At 49.4% G+C, this 23,465-nt stretch overlaps 1 protein-coding gene across 1 annotated transcript; it reads right to left on the bottom strand.

The window, feature by feature from the left end:
• Positions 1 to 17,914: 17,914 nt before the first annotated feature.
• Positions 17,915 to 22,272, bottom strand: LOC136563511 (galanin receptor type 1-like). Its single transcript, XM_066560951.1, has 2 exons — positions 22,151 to 22,272; positions 17,915 to 21,684 (listed from the first exon to the last, which is right to left on the bottom strand). The coding sequence occupies exon 2, from the start codon at positions 21,587 to 21,589 to the stop codon at positions 20,261 to 20,263; it is 1,329 nt and encodes a 442-aa protein (XP_066417048.1). The 5' UTR covers positions 21,590 to 21,684; positions 22,151 to 22,272; the 3' UTR covers positions 17,915 to 20,260.
• Between the last annotated feature and the right edge of the window lie 1,193 nt (positions 22,273 to 23,465).

Consider the following 23,465-nt stretch of genomic DNA (forward strand, 5'->3'; position numbering starts at 1 on the left):
CTTCTCACTCTGTCATCGATTCACAGAGCAAAACCCCGAGCTCACGTTGCACTTTTCCACAGCCATCCACCCTTGTGTTCCCAGCTGCTGGCAGGATGGGAAAGGGGCAGCCACCAGCAGCGAAGGGATTAACTGGCAGGTGATTTTAAGGGCTCTCTTCCCATTAGGGATGTACCTCTTGGTTTTCTCCAGCCTGCTCTCTGCAAATAAAGAGAAATACTGCAAAATGAGAAGTTTAGGAATACAAAAGAAGAAAGGAAGAATAAAAGAGTTTTGTGAATGAAAGGCTCAAGAAGAAAAATTTTAAGAATTTAAAGGGAAGATAGCAGGAAACAGAATTCATAGGTCATGTTCTGGGCTGTTTCAATAGTAGTTTAATTCAAATAAATTCCTCTCTGTGCATTGGAACTTCCTTTGCACTGCCGTCCCCAAGATCAGAGACCATTAGGAATGCAATTGGGATACAAGGCTGAGAGGCAAAGGACTTTCCATTCTTAGCTCTGAAATGGGTCATGCTCTGACCTTCAGTGAGTCACTTATCTGCTTGATGCCTCCAGTTTTACCAGGCTACAACTGCTGGCTTGTTCCTAAGGATTTGGAAACACTCTTGGGCCAAACAGAGACAGAGAATTACAGAGGACTGGCTTTAGGTTAATGGCTGCAACAATTAAAGGGAATCAGTTCTTTCCTGCCCGGGGCTGTGGCTCCATGACAAGTTAAGCAAACAGCTCAGCTGCTGCTGCAGCGCCTGCAGGGAGGGACTGACCCATTAAAAATCTCATTTTGCTGGACACCTTGTTCAGAGGCTTTAGTTTGTGCTAGTTACCCTTAATCTGGATCATGTGTAGTTGATAGGGTGGCGTGCTGCAGCTGGAACCTTTCCTGTTGTGCTTTTTAGGGATGTGCAGTACGTGCCTTGTATTGGCTCCAGGGCACTGTGCACAAGATTTTCTGCATCCAATGGTCTCTGGACTCTAATAACTTATTGGGCAGGTTGGTGGTGAGCTGACATCTGTCCAGTCCTATTGGCACCTCTGTAGTTTTATTTTTGACTTAGGAAACTGCGATGTGAAGCTGGCTTTTTTCCCTGCAAATTCATTTTTTTCCTAGGGTGTTTTTTTTTTCTTTTTCCCTTTTTCTATTTCTGCTCTAACTTTTCCTGCTCTGCCTATTCTAAAGGCTGAAATAGGTTAGCCCCTCTTCTCCTTCCTGCTCCCACACAGGCACATTTTGAAAAGTACCACAGCCTCAAATTTGCAATCTGTGCAGTTTGAGTGTGTCAGATACCCCAGTCTCTAACACCAGCTATTAGAGCTGTGTTTAGTCTAGCAGTATTTGAAATAAATTTGAGCTGGTGGAATGTGAGAGGACTTTAGAGATTGCTGGAAAAGAAAAGTTATTCCAAGAAAACCCATATTACTCTCAGGAATGCCAGAGGCAGCAAGAGAGAGAAGAGAAATAGGTTATCTATAGCCCAGGCAAATAAAATATTCTTATTATAACTCCATGGGCACTATGCCAGCTCTCTGCAAGCAATATTTCTCTTTGCATCTTGCTTTGCCAGTTAATTGGACATCTATTATTTCATGATTTCAGCAGGAAACATAGCCTGAGTGATGACTTTGGTACCCAGCCCAGTGCTACTGTGCACTTGCTGAGCCCTGAATTGTGGAAATGCTTCCAGTCTCTCTCTGCTCCTTCTCCAAGTGTGTGTGTGAATTGTCAGAGCTGCTGGGTGACATTTTCTAGGGACAGGGGTCTGTGACAGGTTCCTCCAGCACACAGCTCTTCATGGTGTTCAGGGTCCTGCAAGGGTGGAGGCAGCTCCTCCTTCCCCACCTCCTGCTCTTTTCCCTTCCCTGCCAGGGGACCATTCTGGCTGCTCCCTCGGGGACACGGGGGCAGCTGGAGGACAGAGCCACACACCACGTGCAGGGATGTGGCAGCCCAGGGCTGGTCCTCAATGCCCAGCTCTCTCTGACAGATTATTTTGGTCAGTTATATCTAGAAACCGTGGTGGAAGCAGCTTATTTTAAGATGTTACAATTTTTTTCTTTCTTTTTTTTTTTTTTTCCTCCAGATCCTGATTTTGTAAACAAGTTTGTTTACCCTTCCTACCCTACCCAACTCTGGGGTTATCCACCCCCAGACCAGAGTCTGAGCATGGTTACAGCTGCCTGCCCAGATGCTCACAACGAATTGTTTGCTGACAAGCTTCAGACCTGCAATTACTCAGACAAATTATTCAGCAAATAGTTTTGAATAATGAACCCCTTTAAGAAATTTGAGTTGTTTTGCAGGCTGATTCCAGACACAGAACATGCTCAGGAAGTCGTAGCTTTCAGCACATTTTCCCCTCTGTTTGCCAGGCTGTGGAGTTGGCAAAGCATCCCCTTCTGATACCTTCCCCTGGGATTAAAGGGCTCCACCAGACTCGTGTGATGTAGCCTGAGGGTGCCCACAGCTCAGAGCAAATCCCAAATCCCCTCACATCTCCTCCTTGATGGTGATCTCAGCTGCTTTTTCTTCCAGTCCAGCTTCCCCAGAGCAAGGCAGCAGGGATGTCTGCATCCAGACATGTCACCAGCAATGCAGGGCACCAGGGTTTGGAGAGCTGAGCCCTGCCTGCTGTCACCCATTTTGGCCAGTATTGCCTCTGGGATCTGCAAAATCAGCACCTTAAATTGCTGCAGGGCCTTTGAGCAAAGGGGCTGTGGAAAAGCAGAGTCAGGAGCGGTCCCTGTGAGAATTCACATCCTGAGAGCTACAAGGAGAGGAAAAAGCAGCTTTTGAGGTCAATTATCTGTAGGCTCCTTCCAGATCCCACCTGCCAGCAGAGCCCAGTGCTGGATGTTTTATAGCTGGGGAAGGAGAGCTTTTGGCAGGGAAGGCCAAAATGAGAGACATCCCTTTGAGTCTCCTGGTCCCTGAGTTCCATCAGGGGCTGATCACTGTGGAATAAAAAGATGGCTCTTGCCAGCAGGGAATCATGAGGACAAGGAGCTGAGGACCTGTCCCTTTCCAGAGCTTTCAGTCACCTGCTCTGGACTCTGCAACTGGGCAAAGCAGGGAATGGTGGAGGGCAGAACCTGCTGGGTAAAGGACACAGGATTTCAGCCCCTCAAGGTTGCAACATCTGCACCTTTTCCACCAGAGAGGGGACATGAGAAGATGAGGGAAAAAGTCACACAGGGCATGGAGAGGTGGGGGGGGCTAAAAGGGTTGGCAGAGGTTGCCCAGAGAGGCTGTGGATGCCCATCCAAGGGAACCTTCAAGGACAGATGGGGCCCTGAGCAACAAAATCTTGGTGTGGCACCCCTCCCCATGGCAGAGGGTTTGGAACTAGATGATATTTAAGGTCCTTTCTGACCCAAACCAGTCTATGATTCTATGAAATGGCCTGTTCTTTGCTTTGGAGCTGCCAGAGGAGGAGGATGGCAGCGCTGCCAGGGCTGAAGGTTGGGGCATCCTCGGGCCACACACTGCACGTTCCCCTGACCCGTGCCTGCACAAGGAACCAGAGCATCCCTGCAAACAGAAATGGCTCTGCCCTCACAGGGGCTGCTGTTTGCATATTTGAAGCTCTGTGGCCACAATCTGTCAGCGGGAGAGCAGCAGAGGAGGAAACAGCTTCAGACGCATGTACGCAAACACTGCTGCCCAAAGGTAGGACAGGAATACAAATCACCTCCTCTCTCTCTCTCTCTCTCCGCGCTCGCATTTGCAACTTCTGCATATTCAGACTCCCAAACTCCCCGCAGCCCCTTCCGAGGGAGCCGAGGTGGGAAATTCCCTTTCTCGGGATGTTTTGCCATCTAGTGCCCAGCTGGGAAATCTCATCCGGCTGCGCCTCGGGGAGGCAAAAGCACCAGGAATGACTTTTTTGGGAGACCATAAATATTTCAGGAGGATCAAGTGATGCAGGAGCCTAGATTTGGTACTTTGGTGGGTCAGACTCATTGGGAGGCAACAGGACATCCTGGTATCTCATTTCTGACCATAGGCTTCAAACTCTAGAATTGTTCCACTGCTGTCACTCCTGTTGCACCTCTGAAAAGGTGATACTGGAAAGAGTGAAGAAAGGATAGGAACAAAGAGCTGCTGATCTTAGGGATGAGTATCACAAAGGGCAGTAGAGTTGGAAGTGAAGAGGAATGGCAGAAAGGACAGGGATGATCCAGAAGAAGATCAGGCAAGAAAACAAATCCCATCAGCCACCAGTTTGGGTCTGTCTTGGCTCTCTCATCCTCCAGAGAGCAGATTGCTCCTGCTGCCCAAGTGTTTTGTGGATTTGGAGCTGCTGGTGGAGGTCTCCTCTGCCTTGTTTCCAGCTGGCTGAGAGCACATCTCCCTGCTACTCCCCTGCTCAGGAGATGCTGGTGATGGAGAGGACAAGGCTGTGCATTGTGGGGTGGAGCTCTGTCAGATAACAAGGGAACAATGGCACCACTGACCCAGACAGAGCCGAGCCCAGAGCAAACTCCCTGCGTGCCTGGAAAGAGCATCAGCTGGGAAGACAGATCCATGATGGATTCTCTCTGTCTCTCTCTCCCTCTCTCTCTTTCTCATTGCTGATGATGGAGAAATCCCAGTTTGGTGGAGAAGGGTGAGAAAGGCAGGGATGGAGCTGAAGAATCCCAGGTAAGCAAAGCCTCCAGAGAATCCTGTTTCTAGTCAGTGTGCCAGCTCTCATTGCCACGTGCCCTGCAGACAGGGGTGAGCAGCACTTCCAGCAATTTCTGCCATGGGCATTTGGCATTTCTCACCAGCACCAGGTTTCACTGAGAAAGGGGGACCTGGAAAGCCACTGTCAGAGGAGAGTTCCTGCTGCTATGAGGGGCTGTGGTTGTGTTTGCAGGGGTCCCAGGACGAGGGAAGAGATGAGAATCATGACTCCATGTTTCAGAAGGCTGATTTATTATTTTATGATATATTTTGTAGTAAAAGAAAATGATATACTAAAACTATGCTAAGGAAAAGAGAAAGGAGTTCATCAGAAGGCTCGAAAAGAAAGGAATGGAATGATAACAAAACCTTGTGTCTGACCAGAGTCTCAACACAGCTGGACATGTGATTGGTCATCAAGTAGAAACAACTCACATGGAGCAATCCAAGATGCACCCCTTGCATTCCACAGCAACAGATAATTATTGTTTTTCTTTTCCTCTGAGGCTTCACAGCTTCTCAGGAGAAAAAATCCTAGCTAAGGATTTTTCAGAAAATATGTCTGTGACAAGGGGCAGCCTGAAAACAGCACTTGGAAACTGAGGAGCACAAACATGCAGTGCCCAGGCAATGCCTTGGTGCTCTTTGTAGCCAGGAGCTGACTTAGGAGAGAAAGTCCTGTCCTGAAGAATCCTATCCTGCCTGCATCTGGAGGATGCTCCTGGAGAGGCAGACACCAGGCTGGGTGTTTTGCCATCTCAGTCTGCCCAGCTCTGACTTCAGTCAGCATTGTCATGGTGCTGAGCACCAGGGCCGGTTCAGCAGTGAGGACAGGCAGTCGTGTCCACATCCTGCTGTCACTTTGTATTTGTGCTGCCAGGTAATCTGGTGTTGCGTGCACCCGATGTGACCAAGCACTCTGAGCTCACAAGGATCAGATTTTCAAAGCTATCAGCCTCCCAAATATGCCAATAGGTGACTAATGGCTTCTAAGTGCACTGTGCTCTAAGAACCCTGAGACACACAAAGGGGCTGAGATAAGACAGGAGAGGGAAAAGGCTTTGTATCATTTTAAAAAACGTTGCAACTCTCGAGTGCTTTGAAAAAATGTGTCTAGTGTCTAATATGAATTTCTAATGAAAAGAAAAACATGAAAGAAATGCCTTAAATATTTCAATGACTTTATTGATTGGTATTATAAAGTATGTATTACTAAACCATGTTCTGTCATCGTTCTGCAGCAACTGATAAACAGAATCTTCAGCAAGCATTCTCACAAGTTCGTTTTTTTTCTGTATTCCCCTAGTTTGTGAAATGCAGCTCTGTGGAGCTCAGCTTACCCCTATCTATCTTAAGAACAAAGTACCAAAATATCTCTGTAGGAGATACACGAATCGTCTCAAATAATATCCTTCTGATGGGCTTAAAAATAGAAATAAATCATTGCAAAACTGTCATCATCAATGGCTGGAACAAAAATAGAACCATTGCTACATGCTTTTTAAAAAAAAACACTATTCAAGTTTAAAGGTCACCAAAATCCAGTTTTGCTGTTTGCTTTAAGAGCTCAGGTATCAGAGGAGTCTCGGTCAGAGCAGAGATAAGGCTTTTTTCACCTAAATGAAAGCTGATGTAAGTAACAATATCCATGTCTCTGACCTGTGACAGACACCGTGCATGAGGAAAAAACTACAGCTCCAAATCACCATGAAGTCAGCAGAAAATCTTTTCCAGATTGTTTTTATCTCCAGCTGGGAAATGTGGTGAAATTTAGAATTCCCTCATGCCTCGCAAAAATTGGTGGTTGAAGTAGCTCATCTATAAATAATTTAAGCTCCATTTATATGGAATGAAGATTCCAGTACCTCACCAGGTCATCATAAAGACAATCAACAGCTTCTGTTCTGTTACATCACAATTCCCTGTGGAAATTCCCTTTTTTTGTCCTTGAGACATGGTATTGAAGCCTTGATGTGAGCAGGCGTGGAATGCAGGGCCCTGATTCTGCTGAGCCATCAACCAGCCTTCAAAGCTGCATCCTAAAAAAAACACCAAACCTCTCAATTTGCCTGTGCCTGGGATATGTTACAGAAGAAAGGAAATTACATTAAATGGTCTTTATAGAGCCCAGAGAGTCAATAATTTGAATGCTGGGTTCTTTTCAAGCTGGTTTTGCATTTGTCATTACTCTTTAAATGGGTTTGCTCACAGAATGGTACAATTCAGGTAAGGGCTAGGAATCCTGGGCAGTTTTCTACAGAGCTGCAATGAGATAAAATCCAATGAACGACCATTTCAGATGTTCCAGAGTCCACTCCCAGGTAACTGGAGTGTCTCCAGTGCACAGTGACACTCCCAGCTGTCATCAGAACCTGGGACATGGAAGCACTAATAGCTTTCAGTAGGTCTGGTGAGATATCACACTGCAGCAGCAGACACAGGAAAAAAACATGACTTCTATTAATTTTATATCATCCTAAGGATCTCTGGGCCACTATGTCATGGAGAAGTGTATTATTTCTCCAAGAATCTGCAGAATCTGTGATGGTGGAGTTTGAATCCAGATAATCATGTTTTTTGGGCACGTATCTGAAAACAGTCTTGTGAAAAACTTGGGTTAGTGTTAAGCAATTTAACAGAGGGCCATGCCAAATTGGCATCATCTTCTTGCAATTGCTCATGACTTTATCTTACTCAGTGACTAGCACAGCATGTCATTCTCTAGGAACAAGGTGTGAGTGTTTGAGAAATCTTTATAAAATCTATGAAAATTGAAAGGAAAAGATCAAGAACAGGAATCCTTTATGTGGATGCCGTGAGGTCTGTTCCTGTTGATGGAAGGTGCTTTAAAGAGAGCAGAGGTGAACTCCATGAGTGCCTGGGAGATCAGGGCTTGGGAGGAGGAGTTTTGTTGGAAATTCAAGCTGACCTTGAGGATGTGGGGCAGCAGGGCATGGGAGGCCAAGCCCTGGCATGGTGGAGGGGCTGGGTGCTTTCATGTCTGCCAAAGAAGGGCCACCAAAGAGCACAAGGATGAATCATCACCATCTCTGAGCCTGGCAGAGACTTCTGTGAAGTATCTTCATTCTTTGTGAAGGCACTGTGTGCCTTGAAGGCATTCAAGGCTTGAACTCAAACCTTTCTTCTGAGTTGGCTCCACATCCTGTCCTCTCTGTGGATTGAGGTTTCAAAACCAGTTACTTAACGTTTCTCTTTGGAAATTCTCTCAGGTTCATAGGTCTCGGAAGAGGGAGGAGAAATGTGCACACAGAATTTCCTAGCTGGGCTCCAGCATGGGATTCGTGTGCTGTCACCAGAATGACAATACAGGTACCCTGCTTTGCTATTTTCTTTGAAGACTACAGGAGAAGAGATCCTGTGGGAAGCAGTCTCTCACCTGGTAGGGAAGGCTCTGAGATGGAGCCAGGAGCTCTTCTGGATTTTGCAGGTGCTTTTGCACATCCCACACCCTGACAGTCCCACCTCACGCCCTGACCTTGTTCTGCTCCCTCTCTGGGCACAGCAAATGCCTCTGACTCCAGTTCCTCCGTGGCTCAGCTGTTTCTGTCACACCCGGTAGATGGTGCCACCAAGTAGCACATTCACATGAGCGGTTTCTTGTCGGAGGCATTTTAAGTTTGCTTCAATCACTGCACGTGTCTTAGGATCCAGCAGAATTCCTTCCTTCCACCACTACAGAGAGTTTTTCCCCCAGGCTTGTGATATTGTCACAGGAAACATTTATACTTTAATTTTTCCCTATTTTCATCATGTCATCTAATTAGCATCATATTTGCTGTACAAATATTTAGGAAAAAAAAACCCTAAACTGAAGTCATTAATTTTTCAATTTATATAATTTCCCCAGCTTTTCAAATTTTTTGAGTAAAATTCAGTGCTCAGATTTTTTACTGGGACAGAATCTATTGTTAGGAAACAAGTGGTTCTGGGTAAGAAATGTTAGGAGTGAGTAAGTGAGTGCTCAGCACCTTCAGTCATGTCTTGAGAATCTTTTCTCTTTATTTTCTACTCCTTTAGCAGCACATTTGCAAGTGAGAGATCCACTGATGGTTCTGCCCCTGGCCAGGCTGGAGGTTTTAGAAACTCATTTCTTGTAACCAGAGCTGGCAGCAAAGGAACAAATGGTGAGCTCTATTTCCATCTTAGATGTCTTCTGCTGCACCAGCCCCCAAATGAGAATCCCTCCTGTGTAGCACAAATGCTTTGATAATTCAGGCTGTCAACTTGTCTGCAAAAGCCAGAAAAAGAGATATGAGAGAAGGCTCCCCTGTGGGTAAAACACAATATTTAATTCCTGATCCTTTTGTTTTTTTTCTTGGAAGATTCACCTGTGGAGCATTTGGTTTCCTGTGTCTCAAAGCATGGTTTTCCTTTTGGAGGCTGTTTAAATATTTACCTTCTCTGCCCTTCTCATCCCACCATACTTCAAACCAGAGTTTGAACATTTATCCACATGCAGCCTGGAAGATGCTTTGTCTGGGTGAGTAACAAATACCTGCAGTTTAATGAAGACTGGAGTTTTCAGTCTTTGAGAGCATGTATTACAGCCTCAATTTGGAATAGGTGATGAGGTGATTACTAAACCCTGGTTGCCATGGGGAAAGAGAGGAGGGTGATTGCTTTTTGATGGAAGAAACTGAGAGGTACCAACAGTAACTTACTGCTAATACACACTCAAGGTGCACTTGGCATCAATGCATCTGGTGGGGAGCAGCAGTCAATCTTGCTAATGTCTGAGGAGTCAGCTTTAGCAGCAGCAGTTATTGATGCAGAAGGTCAGCTTTTTGTGGCTGGTCACTCCTTGAAACCTCCCTGGAGTTTGGTGTGGCTGTGGGAGTGATCCCCACAAGGGCGCTCGATTGAATTTTGTGAGCGGCTCAGGGCTACTCACAAATCAAGGAGGCATTGGCCACCTGCAAACAGGAGTAAAGCATCAGCCCAAAATGGGCTCTGGAGCCTGAGGGATTCTTAATAAGGCAGATTATTGTGCTGGTGTGCTGGAGAGCAGCTCCTGCCTTAAAATTCCAGGGGCTTGGGAGGAAAGCTGTGCAGTGCTGGGGCTGCTGCTGGGGGTGCAAGGATGCCCCAGCTGAGCAGTGTGTGCCAGAGGGTTTGTGCCTGTGCTTTGGTGCTTGGGGTGCAAGGGAGAGATTGGCTCCCTGATTAGATACATCAGCCTGGGATAAAGCTGCAGTAATCCCTCCCCTGGAAAAACAGTCAGGCAAGGGGAATGTGAGAAGGGAGTGAGACCCTAGAAAAGCGGAGGTTGATTTTCACTTTGGTGAGCACTTCGATGGAGACCCCACTGAATCCACAGCTGCTGGTGGCTGTGACAGCTTCTGCCACCACCTCACAGCCCTTGGGGAGGCATCCTGACTGTGGCCCCTTTCCAGGGCAGAATTTGGTCTGGGAAAGCAGCACTAAACTGGCTAAGATGGAGCTGAGCATTTCTTCAGGAGCTCAAGAGTGACAGAGGGGCTGAAGCAAGTGGTGGCTCTTCTGTCTGCTGGTGCTGGGAAGCTCTGAGCACCTTCACCCTTTCCTACACCCCTCTCCTGTAGAATGTGGTTGAAAGCTGCCCTTGGTGTCTTGTTTCTCTCTAAAACTGGAAGTATTTTGGGTGTAACTATTGAAAATCTGGGCTAAATCCTGCTTTCTGTACCAGTTGTAGCCCAGTATTTTTAGGGGCTACTGCACAAGTAACAAACCAGCCTGTTTGCCCTGGGTCACTGTGGGTTTTCCACCTTGCTCTTTTTCTCTCCTTGGTGCTTTTCATGTTGGAAACAGCTCCAAAATAGCCAGAGTCTTTGGAATGACACTTCCCTTACCATCATCCTTAATGATCTGACAGTGGTGGAGACACATCACTGTAATTGTGTTTGTCTCCTTCACTGGCTTTTCCTTGTAAATTTGTTCCTTGAATTTATTTCTGGATGGCAGATGTGTTAATGGCTGGGCAGTTTAATGTGTTTATCTTTTGTGTGCTGTATATTTTGGATATAGAAACAGAGAAGAGATAAGTGTGAAGAAACCACTTCTGCATTAATGCCAGCAATTCTGACATTATAAATATATATGAGAGAGTTTCCATGATTATATTTTAATGTTTTGTTTAATGCATTGACTCTCTGGGGATGAAACAAGATAAAACCTCATTTGTATAATTTAAATGGCTAGCAATAAAACTAGGAGCAAAAAAAGGACCAATTAAATAGCCATGCTTTCTAACCCATGCAGATCCCATTCCCTTGGAAGGTCCAGCCCCTGCAATGGAGCCTGTGTGGCTCCAGCCCCTTGTGTCCTGGACAGAAGCCATGGGCTGTGGAGCTTGTGGCACCAAAGCCTGGCACCTCCTCAAGGAGGGAAGTCAAGCCAAGCTGAGGCTCTTGTGATGTTACAAGGGAGGCACAGGGACCCTTTTCCATTGGAGAGGCAGTGGAAAGGACAGCAGGGACTGGCAGGACCAGTCCTCCCCACCCCTGTGCGAACAGCAGACCATCCTAGACCATCCCAAACCATCCTAGACCATCCCAAACCATCCTAGACCACTCCAGACCATCCCAAACCATCCCAGACCACCTCAGACCACCCCAGACCATCCCAGACCATCCCAGAGCACTCCAGACCACCCCAGACCACCCCTGACCATCCCAAACCATCCTAGACCATCCCAAACCATCCTAGACCACTCCAGACCATCCCAGACCACCCCAGACCATCCTAGACCATCCCAGACCACCCCAGACCATCCCAGACCATCCTAGACCATCCCAGACCATCCCAGACCATCCCAGACCATCCCAGACCATCTCAGGCCATCCCATTGTGAGAGGTGAGGCATATAAAAGAAGACAAATTTGTGTAGTCCCCGTGTTGGTTGTTTGGCACTTGAGCAATTCCTCCTAGCAGAAGTGCTCACCTGTGGTTTCATAGTTTAGGTTCCTTCTTGCTGCTTCACTGTCTGTGTTGTTTTCAGCTTTGTGTCTTTTTTTCAGGGTGGCACTCCATCACCTCACCCCTTTGTTCTCAGATTTCTCTTATCCAGCACAGCATGCCAAAGAACAAAAATTACAATTCTTAGCTTTTCTCACAGTTGAGAAAAGGACTTGGGGAAAAACAAAAGCCCCAACAAACCCCACAGCAATAATCTAACAAAAGATTTCCCATGGGCAAAGGCTGCTGGACCAAACATGCTGAAGCTTATCAGCAAAATGAAACACTGCTTTTCTCTTTCCCACTCCTTTGGAGCTCTCCCACCAGCACTGCACAGCTCTGCTCCCACAGAGCAGGACACAGAAAGTGCCATGCCCTGAGAGCTTCCTCCAGTCACCTCTAATTGCCAGCAGAGAGCAGTCCATGGGTTGTGGCCCTTGTTTCTGTGCTACAAGAGCAGGCAGCAGAGATTGCCTCTGGTTAGGCAGCTTTAAGACAGCAGACAAGAAAATTTAAGCTCTTGCTGTCCAGTTGTGTTGTACCTTTGCAGCCAAGCCAGCCTGGAGCCAGGAGCATCCCACGTGCCCTGGCAGAGCCTCTCTTGGCTTCCCCTGGCAGTGGGTTTGGAGGAAGGGGAGCTGCTCCATGAGCACTTTCAGACCCCCACATCCATCACTGCCCCCCCGTTTTCCCAAGTTTTGTTTTTTGCTTGATGAAGCAAAGACTGGGAAAGAGTTGTTTGCTGTTTCTGGGAGTTCTGGCTTCCAGCTCTGGCACTGAGCCTTGAAGAAAAGCTTTGCTGTTTCCATGACAAAATTGGCAGCTTTCTGGCTTCTGGGCTGTCATGCCTGGACTTCAGGAAGAGAATTAAGGAGATGAGATCAAAAAGAGCATTTTGTTATTTGAGAGCAAAGACTTTCCCATCCTACTCAGTGTTCCCACGCTGTGCTTGCAGATGCAGAAACGTGGCTGCTGTAGGTGTTTTTCTTCCAGGATGTGTGTCTGTAGATCCATTTGAATCCACACAGTTGGTCCTGTGTGACATGGTCTTGGTTAAGCCATGAATTTCCATTCACAGCCTGTGATCACACAGATATTCACCAACTTTTGGAGGGACCACGGTGTTCTAAGCTTGATATGCTTACACTGTAATTGGAATGATATTCATATTTATGCATTCCTTATTTCTGAAGTCTACAAGAAAAGCCCATACAGTTGGAAAACTATTTATTCTTCTTTATCTGAATTTTTTGCTGTAAGAAGCTGCACATCATCAGGACTGTGTCATTCCCTGCAAAAAACAGCCTCAAGGAAGGGGCTTAAAATCTCTCACACCAAATTGCTGGGGGACCCAGCTGCCCATTTTGGCCCCTGACAGCCTGTGTGGAACAAGCAGATGGCCAAAAAGTGTGCAGCCTTGAGACCTGAGGGTAATGAAACCACTAGCAAGAATTTCACCTTTCTGCAGGAAGAGAAAAGAATCCATTGCAGCTCAGACTTCTTGGAAAGATCTAATGTGGTATTTATTTCAGATATAAATTTGACTGTATAAAAATGACACCTTTTTACTCAGCCTGTGGTGCCAGGTCCAGCTCTCACTTGTAAATTAGGAGTAGATCCATTAAGGCTGTGGAATTACAGCAGCTGATGTGACAGGAGCCTCACCCTGGCACTATTTCATTCACTGTGTGCTTCCCTCTAATCTCCTGCGGGTGTGAATCAGAAGAAACTCTGCTGAAGCCAACAGCGGTGGGGAGGGGATGAAGGAGAAGCAGGATCTGCATTTTTTGGGCAGCAAGGAGCCTGGTGCTCTCTCCTGCTGCAGAGCAGCAGCATCTCCACTGCCTTGCTGGGCAGTCGGAGCCCTGCTGGAGAGGTGGCATCGAAAATGCTCTCGCACAAACTCTTGATCCCTCTCTGCTGTTGCTGCATGGATGCACCTCTGCACCTCCTGCCTGATGTCCCAGCTCACCACAGGCACCTTGCAGGGCTCGTTGTCCCCCCATAATCTGTTTCCCACTCACAGAGGAGCAGACTGCAGCCTTCCCCCTGCTGTGAGGACTTGGGAGGGGGAGTTTGGATCGTTTTGCCATTTTGTATCATCTCCCTGCTGCCTTTCTGCCAGGGGCTGTGCTGGGCTGTTAGCTCCTGCAGGAGCACATCCCACCTTTGTGAAGCTTTGTGAGTCAGCCCACTCCAAATACCAACGTGTACCAAGAGGCAGTGCAGGAATTTATTGTTTGCTCCCGTGCTGCCAGAGCCCAGAGGAACAACCAGACAAAGCAGAAGTGCTGGATGCAGCCTTAGGAATTGCAGGTTCAGTTCTGAGCTGGGGGAGGCAACCAGGGAGGTGACTTGAGTCCCAGTCCCACAGGTGCAGGTACCACTCACCTGCTGTGCTTGTGCCCAGCCATGCTGGAAAAGGTCTTCCTGCAGGCATGTGACTTTCTGAGATCCTTGGGCTGCCTCTGGTACTGATTACAGCAGATTTAATAGTGTTATTAGTTTAGCCACTGAGACCTTTATCAGAAGCGATTAGCAGGTGGATGAGAGCTTTAATATCCTTGGCAGATCTATTTCTCCCCCAGTAATTGCCTTAAGATGGTTTTATTTCACTGTCTGGACTTTCTCTCCTTCCCCTTTTTATCTTTTAGCTTATTTCCTGAATGTTTTGCCACATTTTCCTTCCTCACACTAAGAAACAGCAGCCCAGGACTTGTGAGCACTGGGTGATGGGATCCATCTGCCTGAAGTCTCATTCACAAAGCCCTTTAATTCAGCAGCTCCTTTCTTGTGCTGAATGTCTGAGGATAGGAAAGAGGAGGGTTGACTGAAAACACCTCAAGTGGAAAATTAAGAAAGGCAGAGGCTCTGCAGCACCTGAGGCAGCAGCCTGCACACCCAGGGATGCTGCTACTTTTGTTTGGAGGTGCTTGGCCAGCCTCAGAACAGCCACCTCTGGCAGGGACAGGGGCAGGCCACTGCTCACTGCTCTGCAGATGGGCCCCAGAGCACCTGGCAGAAGGCTGTGCATGGGAAATGCCTGCTAGGTAAAGGAATGAGTGAAGTGATTTTATCCTACAGTGCACACAGCATTTTATGTGCCATAAAACCTCCCAGAGACAAGGGTAGGGCATGTGGGGACAAGTTGTTAATTCCTGGTTCTTTCAGGTGCAGAAATACTTCATGTGTATTTTTAAAAATGAATTATCCGTGGGTAATTCACCCACCCCTCAGCGTGCAACATAAACCTGTTGTCTTAGAGTGCAATGAGTTAAGAAGGAAAAGGTTGAATGTAGAAAATGTTTAAAAGCAAAGGTCATGCTGCAGCTCCATGAGAGTTCCCCTTCTCCCCATGGGGTGAGGATAATCCCAAGGCAATCAGTGCCCCCTGCTCTGGCAGTCCTGAGCAGCTCCTCACCACTGCACTCCAGGCATTGATTTCTTCTGGGGGTGCCTTGCAATCAGCAAGAGACACCAAGCAGGAACACTCTGCTGTAGAACCCTCACTTGGAAAAAAGTAAAAAGTTCTCTGCAAGTGCTGCATCCATTTTTTTTTTTTTTATTTTTTTGCTGATATATTTTAAAATATTTCCTGGCTGTTTCAAATGAAGGAGGAAGAAATCCCTGGATCAGGGCAGCCAGGAGCCTCCTTCAGGGCCTGGCAGAGGAGCCTGGGGGTGGCAGCCACATGAGGCTGCACTGACTTTGCAGCTGTGTTGTGTCAGTTCTGAGTCTGAGGACTTGCCCTAAAGGTGTTTAGCAGGCAGAGAAAGCAACTCCTGCAGTTCCTGTACCCCTGGGCTGACCTAACCAGCAATCATTCATCCCCAGACATTTTGGGAAAGTCTTACATGATCCCTGTGCCTGCCAGTACTTTCCTGGAGGCTGAGTTTCCCACAGGGCTCCACCAATCTCTTTGGATGTACCTGCTCATAGCTGCTCTTTTATTTGCTCTTCTAGCAGCTGACAGGGATTTATTTTCATGACAAATATAATCAAAAATGTAAACTGAGGTGCACTGGTTTTTCCTAGAAGATTCACAGTGATAAATCTCTGATTCCTGGCAAGGGCATCACAAGACACTGGAAACCCAGGCAAGTCCTGCAGTCTCTGTTCTTTTAGATATTTCACTGTTTAGTTTTTTCACATCAGAAGAGCTCAGGTGCTGTTGTGTGTGGGATGTGCTGTGCTGAAGGGAGTGCAGGAGGAATGATGCTGATGTTGTGGATAACTTTCCAGCCAGCTTCCATCCTGTTTTGCATGCCAGCATCTGTAAGAATAATGTATAAAATCCCAAAATACCAGCAGGCAGGAGTTTCCCTTTGGAGGGCATTCCTCTTTCTGGGATGTTGCAGTGAAAGTGCTGACCCCTTGAAAGGGCTGATGGGTTTAGAAGAGGGATGGAGCAGCTGGTTCTGTGGTGCTGCACTGGAGTGGGCACCATGCACCATCCCCTGGGGCTCCTCAGCTCTCACTCTGCAGTGCCTGAGTGAGCATTTCTCAGCCTGTGCTCCGTCAGCATTCACGTGCCCTACCTCCAGGTGACTCTGCCTGGCAAAGTTTTACCACTGATCACATTTTCCCAGGTCTGAAATCATCCCCTGCTCTTGCCTTGCTCTTTAATGTGGAAGGATTTTCCATAGGGATGTAAAAACAAGGGTACTGAATAGAGCAAGCAATGCTCAGCCCAACAGCCAGCTCCCAGTGAGGGCTGGCAGCACGTTCTGGGAAGGAGCAAGAGTGGAAATCACAGCTTATACACCCAATGTGCTCTAGGCCAGAAGTTTCATCATTGTTTTAAAGAGCTGCTGATGGCCTTTTCTGCTGTGAAGGGTCCTCTCCTCCTGGACATGTTATTGCTTTCAGCCCTCACCACTTGCTCTGCCTGTGAGCCCAGCAGCTGCCACAGTGGGAGGAGAGGAGCTGCTTGCCCTCACACATCCTGGATAATCCTTCCACTGGCTTCCCCTGAGTATTTTGTTAGAAGGAACAGTGATTCATCAATCTCCATGTGAAGGCTAGGGAGCAGTCATGATTGTACCTACCTCAATGACACCTGCTACAAAAATTTTTCTCTTTTCTATCTCCCTGGTGGTTCCCAGAAAACAAACCTGTCACATCTTTGAGGCAGTGCTGACAGTAAGAGAACAGATCATGGAATAGGAGAGGGTTACTGAGCAGCAGCTGCTGTAAGACCTTAGCACAGCAAATGGATTCAGGCACTGGCACGGCTGCCCAGGGCTGTGCTGGAGTCCCCTTCCCTGGAGGGGTTTAAAAGATGTGGCTCTTGGAAACATGGTTTGGTGGGAGCTTGGCAGTGTTGGGTTAATGGTTGGATCTTAGAGGTCTTTCCCAACCTAAATGATTCAGTGGTTCTAAGGAAGGCTGTTCTAAACATCCTATTTCTGTAAGGTGGTAAAATGCCTGTATTGATTTGAACAGCAAAGCAGAGGAGAAAGACCCACGGGGGAAGAGTGGGACTGAGATGCATTAGCAGCATTGCTGTGGGAAAACATTGTCCTTGAGATGCCTAAAATTCACATTTCCAGTCTGCCTGGGCACAGTCAGAGAGAAACACATTTCCTCAACCACACAACGAGTATGGGATGTCTGGCTGGAGCTCCTGTGAGGAAACCATCTGTGCTCACCAGCCAGAGCTGCGTCTGCTCCCTGCTCCTCAAAGGACCAGGAGTCCCCTGAATGCCTATCAGAGCACCTGCCATCTGAAACAAGGACCTTGTGTGGCCTGGAGGACGCTCAGATGTCTTATCAGCCCTAAATATAAAGAGATCTTTTATCAGAGAGGAGAGGGAAGAAGCCACCTTCCCAAATGCTGAGGTTTCACTTCTCTGGGATCCAGGATGAGTCAGCCAGGCCCTGCTGAGCTCCACAGACCTGTTCAGGTTAATAAAATCCCTGCCAGAGCCTGGGCAGCTCACAGGATGCTGTGTGGCTTCCACGTTGACCTCACTGCTTCTCATTTACCCTTGGGTGAGAGTGACCAAAATCCATCACTACCTGGCAGCCACTGGGTAAAGCCCTGCCAAATAAATCAGTGTTGTGCACAGCAAACAGGTGTCTGCAGCACAAAAGGAGCCATTCACATCAGCACAGCACAAAGGGATTTTTCATCAGGGGAGTGAAGACATGAATGGGTCATTAGAGTGAGGGGAATTCACAGGCAGAGAGAGATAACAGGGAAAAGCAGGGGGAGATTTCACTGTAGAGACAGTGGAGAAGTGGTTGGAGTGTGGGGGGATAGAGAAGAGGCAACCAAGGAGGCAAAGAGGAGTTAAGTGAGCAATTTGACTTTATTATAGGAAAACAGGGACACTGAACAAAACTGGAAAATACATTTAGAAGTGTGGAGAGGAGATAACCTTGCCAAGTGGAAGTGACTTTTGCCTCTGTGAAGAATTTCAGTGGTTGGGAGTGCTGTGGGGCTGGAGGAAGGCACGGGCACCTGTGTCAGGAGGGGAAGGCCCAGGTACACTAATGAGAACACAGTTCCTGGTATTCCTCCTCCATGGAGGGTACAGAGGCTTCCAGGTAGGACCCAGGCATTAGCACACAAATTCAGAGAAAAGAATTCTCCTCTGGGATATTTTAAAATATTAATATCTTGCATCTTTGACTGCATCACTTGATTTTGTCCATTTTCAGAGCCAGGAAACCACAGGGAATGGAGCTCTGTGGTCCCTTCATTGTAGTTTATCCAGGGCAGGATTAAATATACAGGTCAGGGCAATGTTGGGGTTACAATATTGTGTTACATTTGGTCTGGGGATGGAGAACATCTTTTTACAGACAAGGAATCAGTGGGCATTCAGAGTGACCTTTTGATGCTCCTCAGTCTGCCACATTTTGCCAGCCCTAAAAATATGCCTTGAAAGAGAAAATAAAATCTCTACAGGCTTTTCTCCACAGCTACTAAAAGATCAGGCAGTATGTACGCTCCTATATCACCTGCAAAAATGCAGATGCTCTCATCTCCAGCACACATAAAAGCCATAAATCTGGGTAGTTGTAATGTCTTGTTCATTCATATAAAGAGAACACAAATTGTGGATGGCACTGCCTGGTAAGGAGGAATCTTTCACTTCCCAGGCAGATCATTGTCAACATTAAACATTATTGAGTGATCATTACAAGGGTTACATTGAATGGCTATTTTCTTATCTCTATTTTTTTGCCTACAAAAGGCACCCTGGAAGGCAGCAGGATATCATATGAAACTTGGATTTCCTTAAACATCCTTCCCTTGTTCAGTAATAATAATAATAATAATAATAATAAAGCCCCCAGTCATCAGAAGCCTCTGAGTTCCTTTAAATTCAAAATCCTCTCACAGGGACGCTGCTGTTTTCAGTCTGGGCTTTGCTAAGGGGACAAACCTGCTGTGCCAGGAGCTGGGGCACAAGCATCTGGGCATGGGCTCTCTCCCCTGGCATTGGGCAGCGAAGGGTTCATCTCTGGTATCATTCCATCCTTTTGGATTTTTGTTGCACATTTTTTGTCTCCTACCTGTTGCCTGATCTGTTTTCTGATGTGTTTTCTCTTGGACCTTGGGGAGAAAGGTCTCCTTTGTGCTCAGAACAACAGAATGCTCAAGCTATACTGGAGTCTTTCAATGCTAACAGAATAAAAGTATACCATTTATTTATCAAAGTCTCCTTTAAAGGAGGAGATGGACAAAACAGGTTTTAACCTACTTGTGATGCTCAGGAAAAGCAAGCACTTTGATTCGCTCCTTCCCAGACAAACAGCATTGCATTGCTTGTATCTGATTTTATTACCTATAAACCACTTTCTATTTTTGTTTTCACATGCCATTGACTTTGTTTGGTACAGACACAGCTGAACAAGGCTGGTTTTTCAAGTGCAAATCATGTTAATAGATGCCCAGTTCTTTCCACTCCATACACAGGAGCACCACTGTAAGAAAGAGAGCTGGTGCCCAAAAAAATATTTTCCTGTTTCATTTCCTAAATTACCTCTGAGCCACATTATCCCTTCTGAATTCCAAAATGTGGAATGGTGATGGTTGCTTTAGTACTTCTGGCATGGTCTCTTCAAATAAGGAGAATTTATTTGCGTGGAGGAGTGAAACAATATGAGCAGACAATGAAATCTCAAGTGGTAAAGTGTGTGAAATTCTCCATTTACTATTACTTTTTATGATGCTGTTTCCAGCTTTTCTTCACTGCTTGCAACTACAACTGATGGATTTGGAGCACAGAGTGCCTCTTATCACTGCTCTTCATCAGCAAGTGTGAGCAGCAGCAAGCAGTCAAATCGTTGCTGTACCCAAACAGCATCTCTGCATCCAGGGATGGAGCTGCAGGGAGAGCTCACTCGTTGGGAACTTGATCTGCCTAATTATGTGACTGTTGACTGGGCAACAGGCTGCACACCCAGTTGTCCCCAGTAAAAATAATTTGTCTTAAAATTTCATCTGAGTTAAAATACATCATCTTTTTATCTCATTACCTGTTTGTTTCCCTGTCACAGCATTTTTGAAATGGTATCAAGAGTTATTAGAAGAAAGCTCTTTTCTGTCATTAAAATACCAGGTTCAGAAAGATCTCCAGAGTCCTGGAATGCAGATGAGGGCATGAGTGGCACTTCCTGAGCAGAATTACAAGGAAGTGTTCTCACTGGAGACAGTATTCAGAGGTGGATGCTGGCAGGAGTTCAAGTGTCCACACTTGGTCTTATGGCCATGACTTCCCTGACATCTCCTGTCCATGGAGGGGGTGCTGGAGGGTCCTTTCCTTGCAGGCTCCACTGAACTCCGGTAAGAGAGCAGCTCTGGGACTGAGGAATGAGTTGTCCCTTCAGACAGAGAGAAGTTAAAGAGAGAGACCATCCTTTGGTGGTATTTGCTCTTCATTTCCTTGGCTGATCTGTAGAGGTTCCCAACAAAGCAATAACATATCGGGTTGAGACTGGAATTGGTGAGGCCGAGCCACTGGGCAAAAGGCCTGAGCTGCAGGATCCAAGGAGAAGGAGTCACATCCTGCAAAGACTTGGGGATGTTGAAATCAATCCAGATGTCCATCAGGTAGACGGGCAGCCAAGAGATGGCGAAGAGCAGCACCAGGGCCACCACCATCTGTGCCACCTTCCTGCGGATCTTCAGCCTGGAGGCCGGCAGGGACCGGTTCAGGGCAGAGCTCTCCTTCAGCTGGCTGCTGCGGCTCCACAGGCGCCTCACCGTCAGGAAGCAGATCACCATGTTGAACAGGACGGGCAGGCAGTACAGGGCACAGAAGAGCAGAAAGTTGTAGGCTTGCTTGAGTCTCTCCTGAGGCCAGATCTCCCTGCAGATGGAAAACACCAGGGGCAAGCCCTCCACCACCCCGATCTCATCCCGTTTGTTCATGAAGATGAGGGGCATGCATATCCCTGAGGACAGCAACCACACCACCAGGATGGTGCTGAGGATCCTCTTCTGGGTGAAGAAGGAGCGGGCGTTGAGCGGGTTGTGCACGCTGTAGTACCGGTTCACGCTGATGACCGTCAGGCTGAGGACGCTGGCGGACACAGAAACGGCCTGGATGAAGGGCACTGCCCGGCAGAGGAAGTCCCCGTACACCCAGGCTTTGTAGATGAGGTTGCCCACGGTGATGGGCATGCAGATGCACACCACCATGAGGTCACACACTGCCAGGTTGATGAGGAGGCTGCGGGTGGCGCTCAGGCTGGACGTGCGGCTCCGGCGCTTGCGGGTCAGCACCCTGATGGACATGATGTTGCCCACGAAGCCCACCACAAAGGACAGCAAGTACATCACCGTGAGGCTGATGGTCACAGGCTCCTTTGCAAAGAGGAAGAGCATCTTCTCCAGCTCTTCCCACCCCAGCTCCTGGCTGCCGTTCCAGAGCCCGCCTTGGGTCTGGTTCTCCTCCTGCCAGAGCTGCAGAGGGTCAGGGGGGGCCCCGGGTTCTGGGGAGGACGAATCCATGGCTGAGTCCCCCCCCGGGTAACCTGGGCTAACGGGGCAGAGCCTTCTGCACAGCTTCCAGTGCTCCGGACATGGCGAGCTGCGATCAGCCCTGCCTGCAAAAGAGCGTGTGGAGAAGGGGGATCAGCGGGGGCTCGGAGCAGCGATCGCCCTTCAAGGGGAGCTTCTTATCCGCAACTTAGTTGAGAAGCGGCCGTAGCGCGGGGCGGCCGGGCTGGGCAGCGCGGCACCGGCACCGGCACCGCTCCGGCAGCAGCGGCGGGACCGACGGGAGCCCCTGCCCGGCCTCGGAGGGACGGCGCCTCCGCTGGGAGGGCGGGGAAGGAGCCCCGGACCCCCGGCAGCCCGGAGAGCAGCCCCGGCCTCGGTCCGCAGCCACTCCCCCGCTCCCTCTGTCCCTCACTCCCTCCTTCCCCGGAAAGTTGCGTGTGCCGCGGCCGCGCTGCCGGACCCCTGCTCCGGGCTATCCCCAGGTCCCGGTCCCCCCGGTCCCTCCCGGTCCCTCCCGGTCCCTCCCGGTTCCCCGTCTCTCCCGCGGTCCCGCGGCGCGACGGCACTCACCGGGCGGAGGGCGGGCAGCGCCGGCCGGGCTCCTCCCGCCGGCAGCTCTGCCGTGGATGTGTGCGTGTGTCCGTGTGTCCCCGTGTCCGTGTGTCCGTGCGTGTGTGCGGCGGCAGCGCCCGACCCGCTGCCACAGGCGCGTGCTCGCACCCACGCACCCACCGCACCGCCAGCCCCGCGCTCACCGCGCGGCGCGCACACGCTGCACACCCCGCACACCCTGCACAGCCCACACAGCCCGCACACAGCCCTGCACACCCCGCACACCCTGCACAGCCCACACAGCCCGCACACAGCCCTGCACACCCCGCACACCCTGCACACCCCGCACACCCTGCACAGCCCACACACCCTGCACAGCCCACACAGCCCGCACAGCCCGCACACAGCCCTGCACACCCCGCACACCCTGCACACCCCGCACACCCTGCACACCCCGCACACCCTGCACAGCCCACACAGCCCGCACAGCCCGCAGACAGCCCTGCGCACCCTGCACACCCTGCACACCCTGCACAGCCCCGCACACCCCGCAGACAGCCCTGCACACAGCCCCGCACACCCTGCACACCCTGCACACCGAGCACACAGCCCTGCACACCCTGCACAACCCACACACCCTGCACACAGCTCTGCGCACCCCGCACACGCTGCACACCCCGCACGCACCGCACACGCTGCACGCTGTGCACACACTGTACCCAGCCCCGCACACTGCCCCGCACGCTCCGCACAAGCACAAAGCCACACAGAGTTCTGTCCTGCGACCCCCGCACACGCACGCACACACGCGGACCCCGACAGACCCTACACACATCCCTCAGCACGCTCTGTCCACACTCCCTTTGCACACTCCCTTTGCACGAATCCTTCCTAGAGGCGTCCCGCACACCCGCAGGCACCCTGAGCATCCACCGCCCCGCTCCCTCCTCACTCCCGCACCCACTCCCGCACCTCTGCGTGGCCCCGCACGCTTTGCACCCCCAGAGCCTTCCCGTGCACCCCTCCCCGCACACGCAGGTGCGGCTCAACCCCGCAGCCCCTCCGCACCCCAAGAACACCCGCACACACCCCCACACACACATACACATACCCACACACACACACACACGCACACACGCACACCCACACGCACCCCACTCTCCCGCCGCAAAGCAGCCCCCGTCCCTCCGCCGGCAGCGCGGGACAGGCCGAGCTGGAAGGAGCCGAGCCCTGCCCGGGCCAGCCCGGGATATTTTAAGCCGAGCCGAACCGTGCCAGCCGCCCCTCCCGCCCGTGGTGCTGAAGGGACAGCTCCGGGCGGGCCGGGCACGGA

This window comes from Molothrus aeneus, chromosome 16 (assembly GCF_037042795.1).
Source record: "Molothrus aeneus isolate 106 chromosome 16, BPBGC_Maene_1.0, whole genome shotgun sequence".
NCBI classification, from domain to species: domain Eukaryota; kingdom Metazoa; phylum Chordata; class Aves; order Passeriformes; family Icteridae; genus Molothrus; species Molothrus aeneus.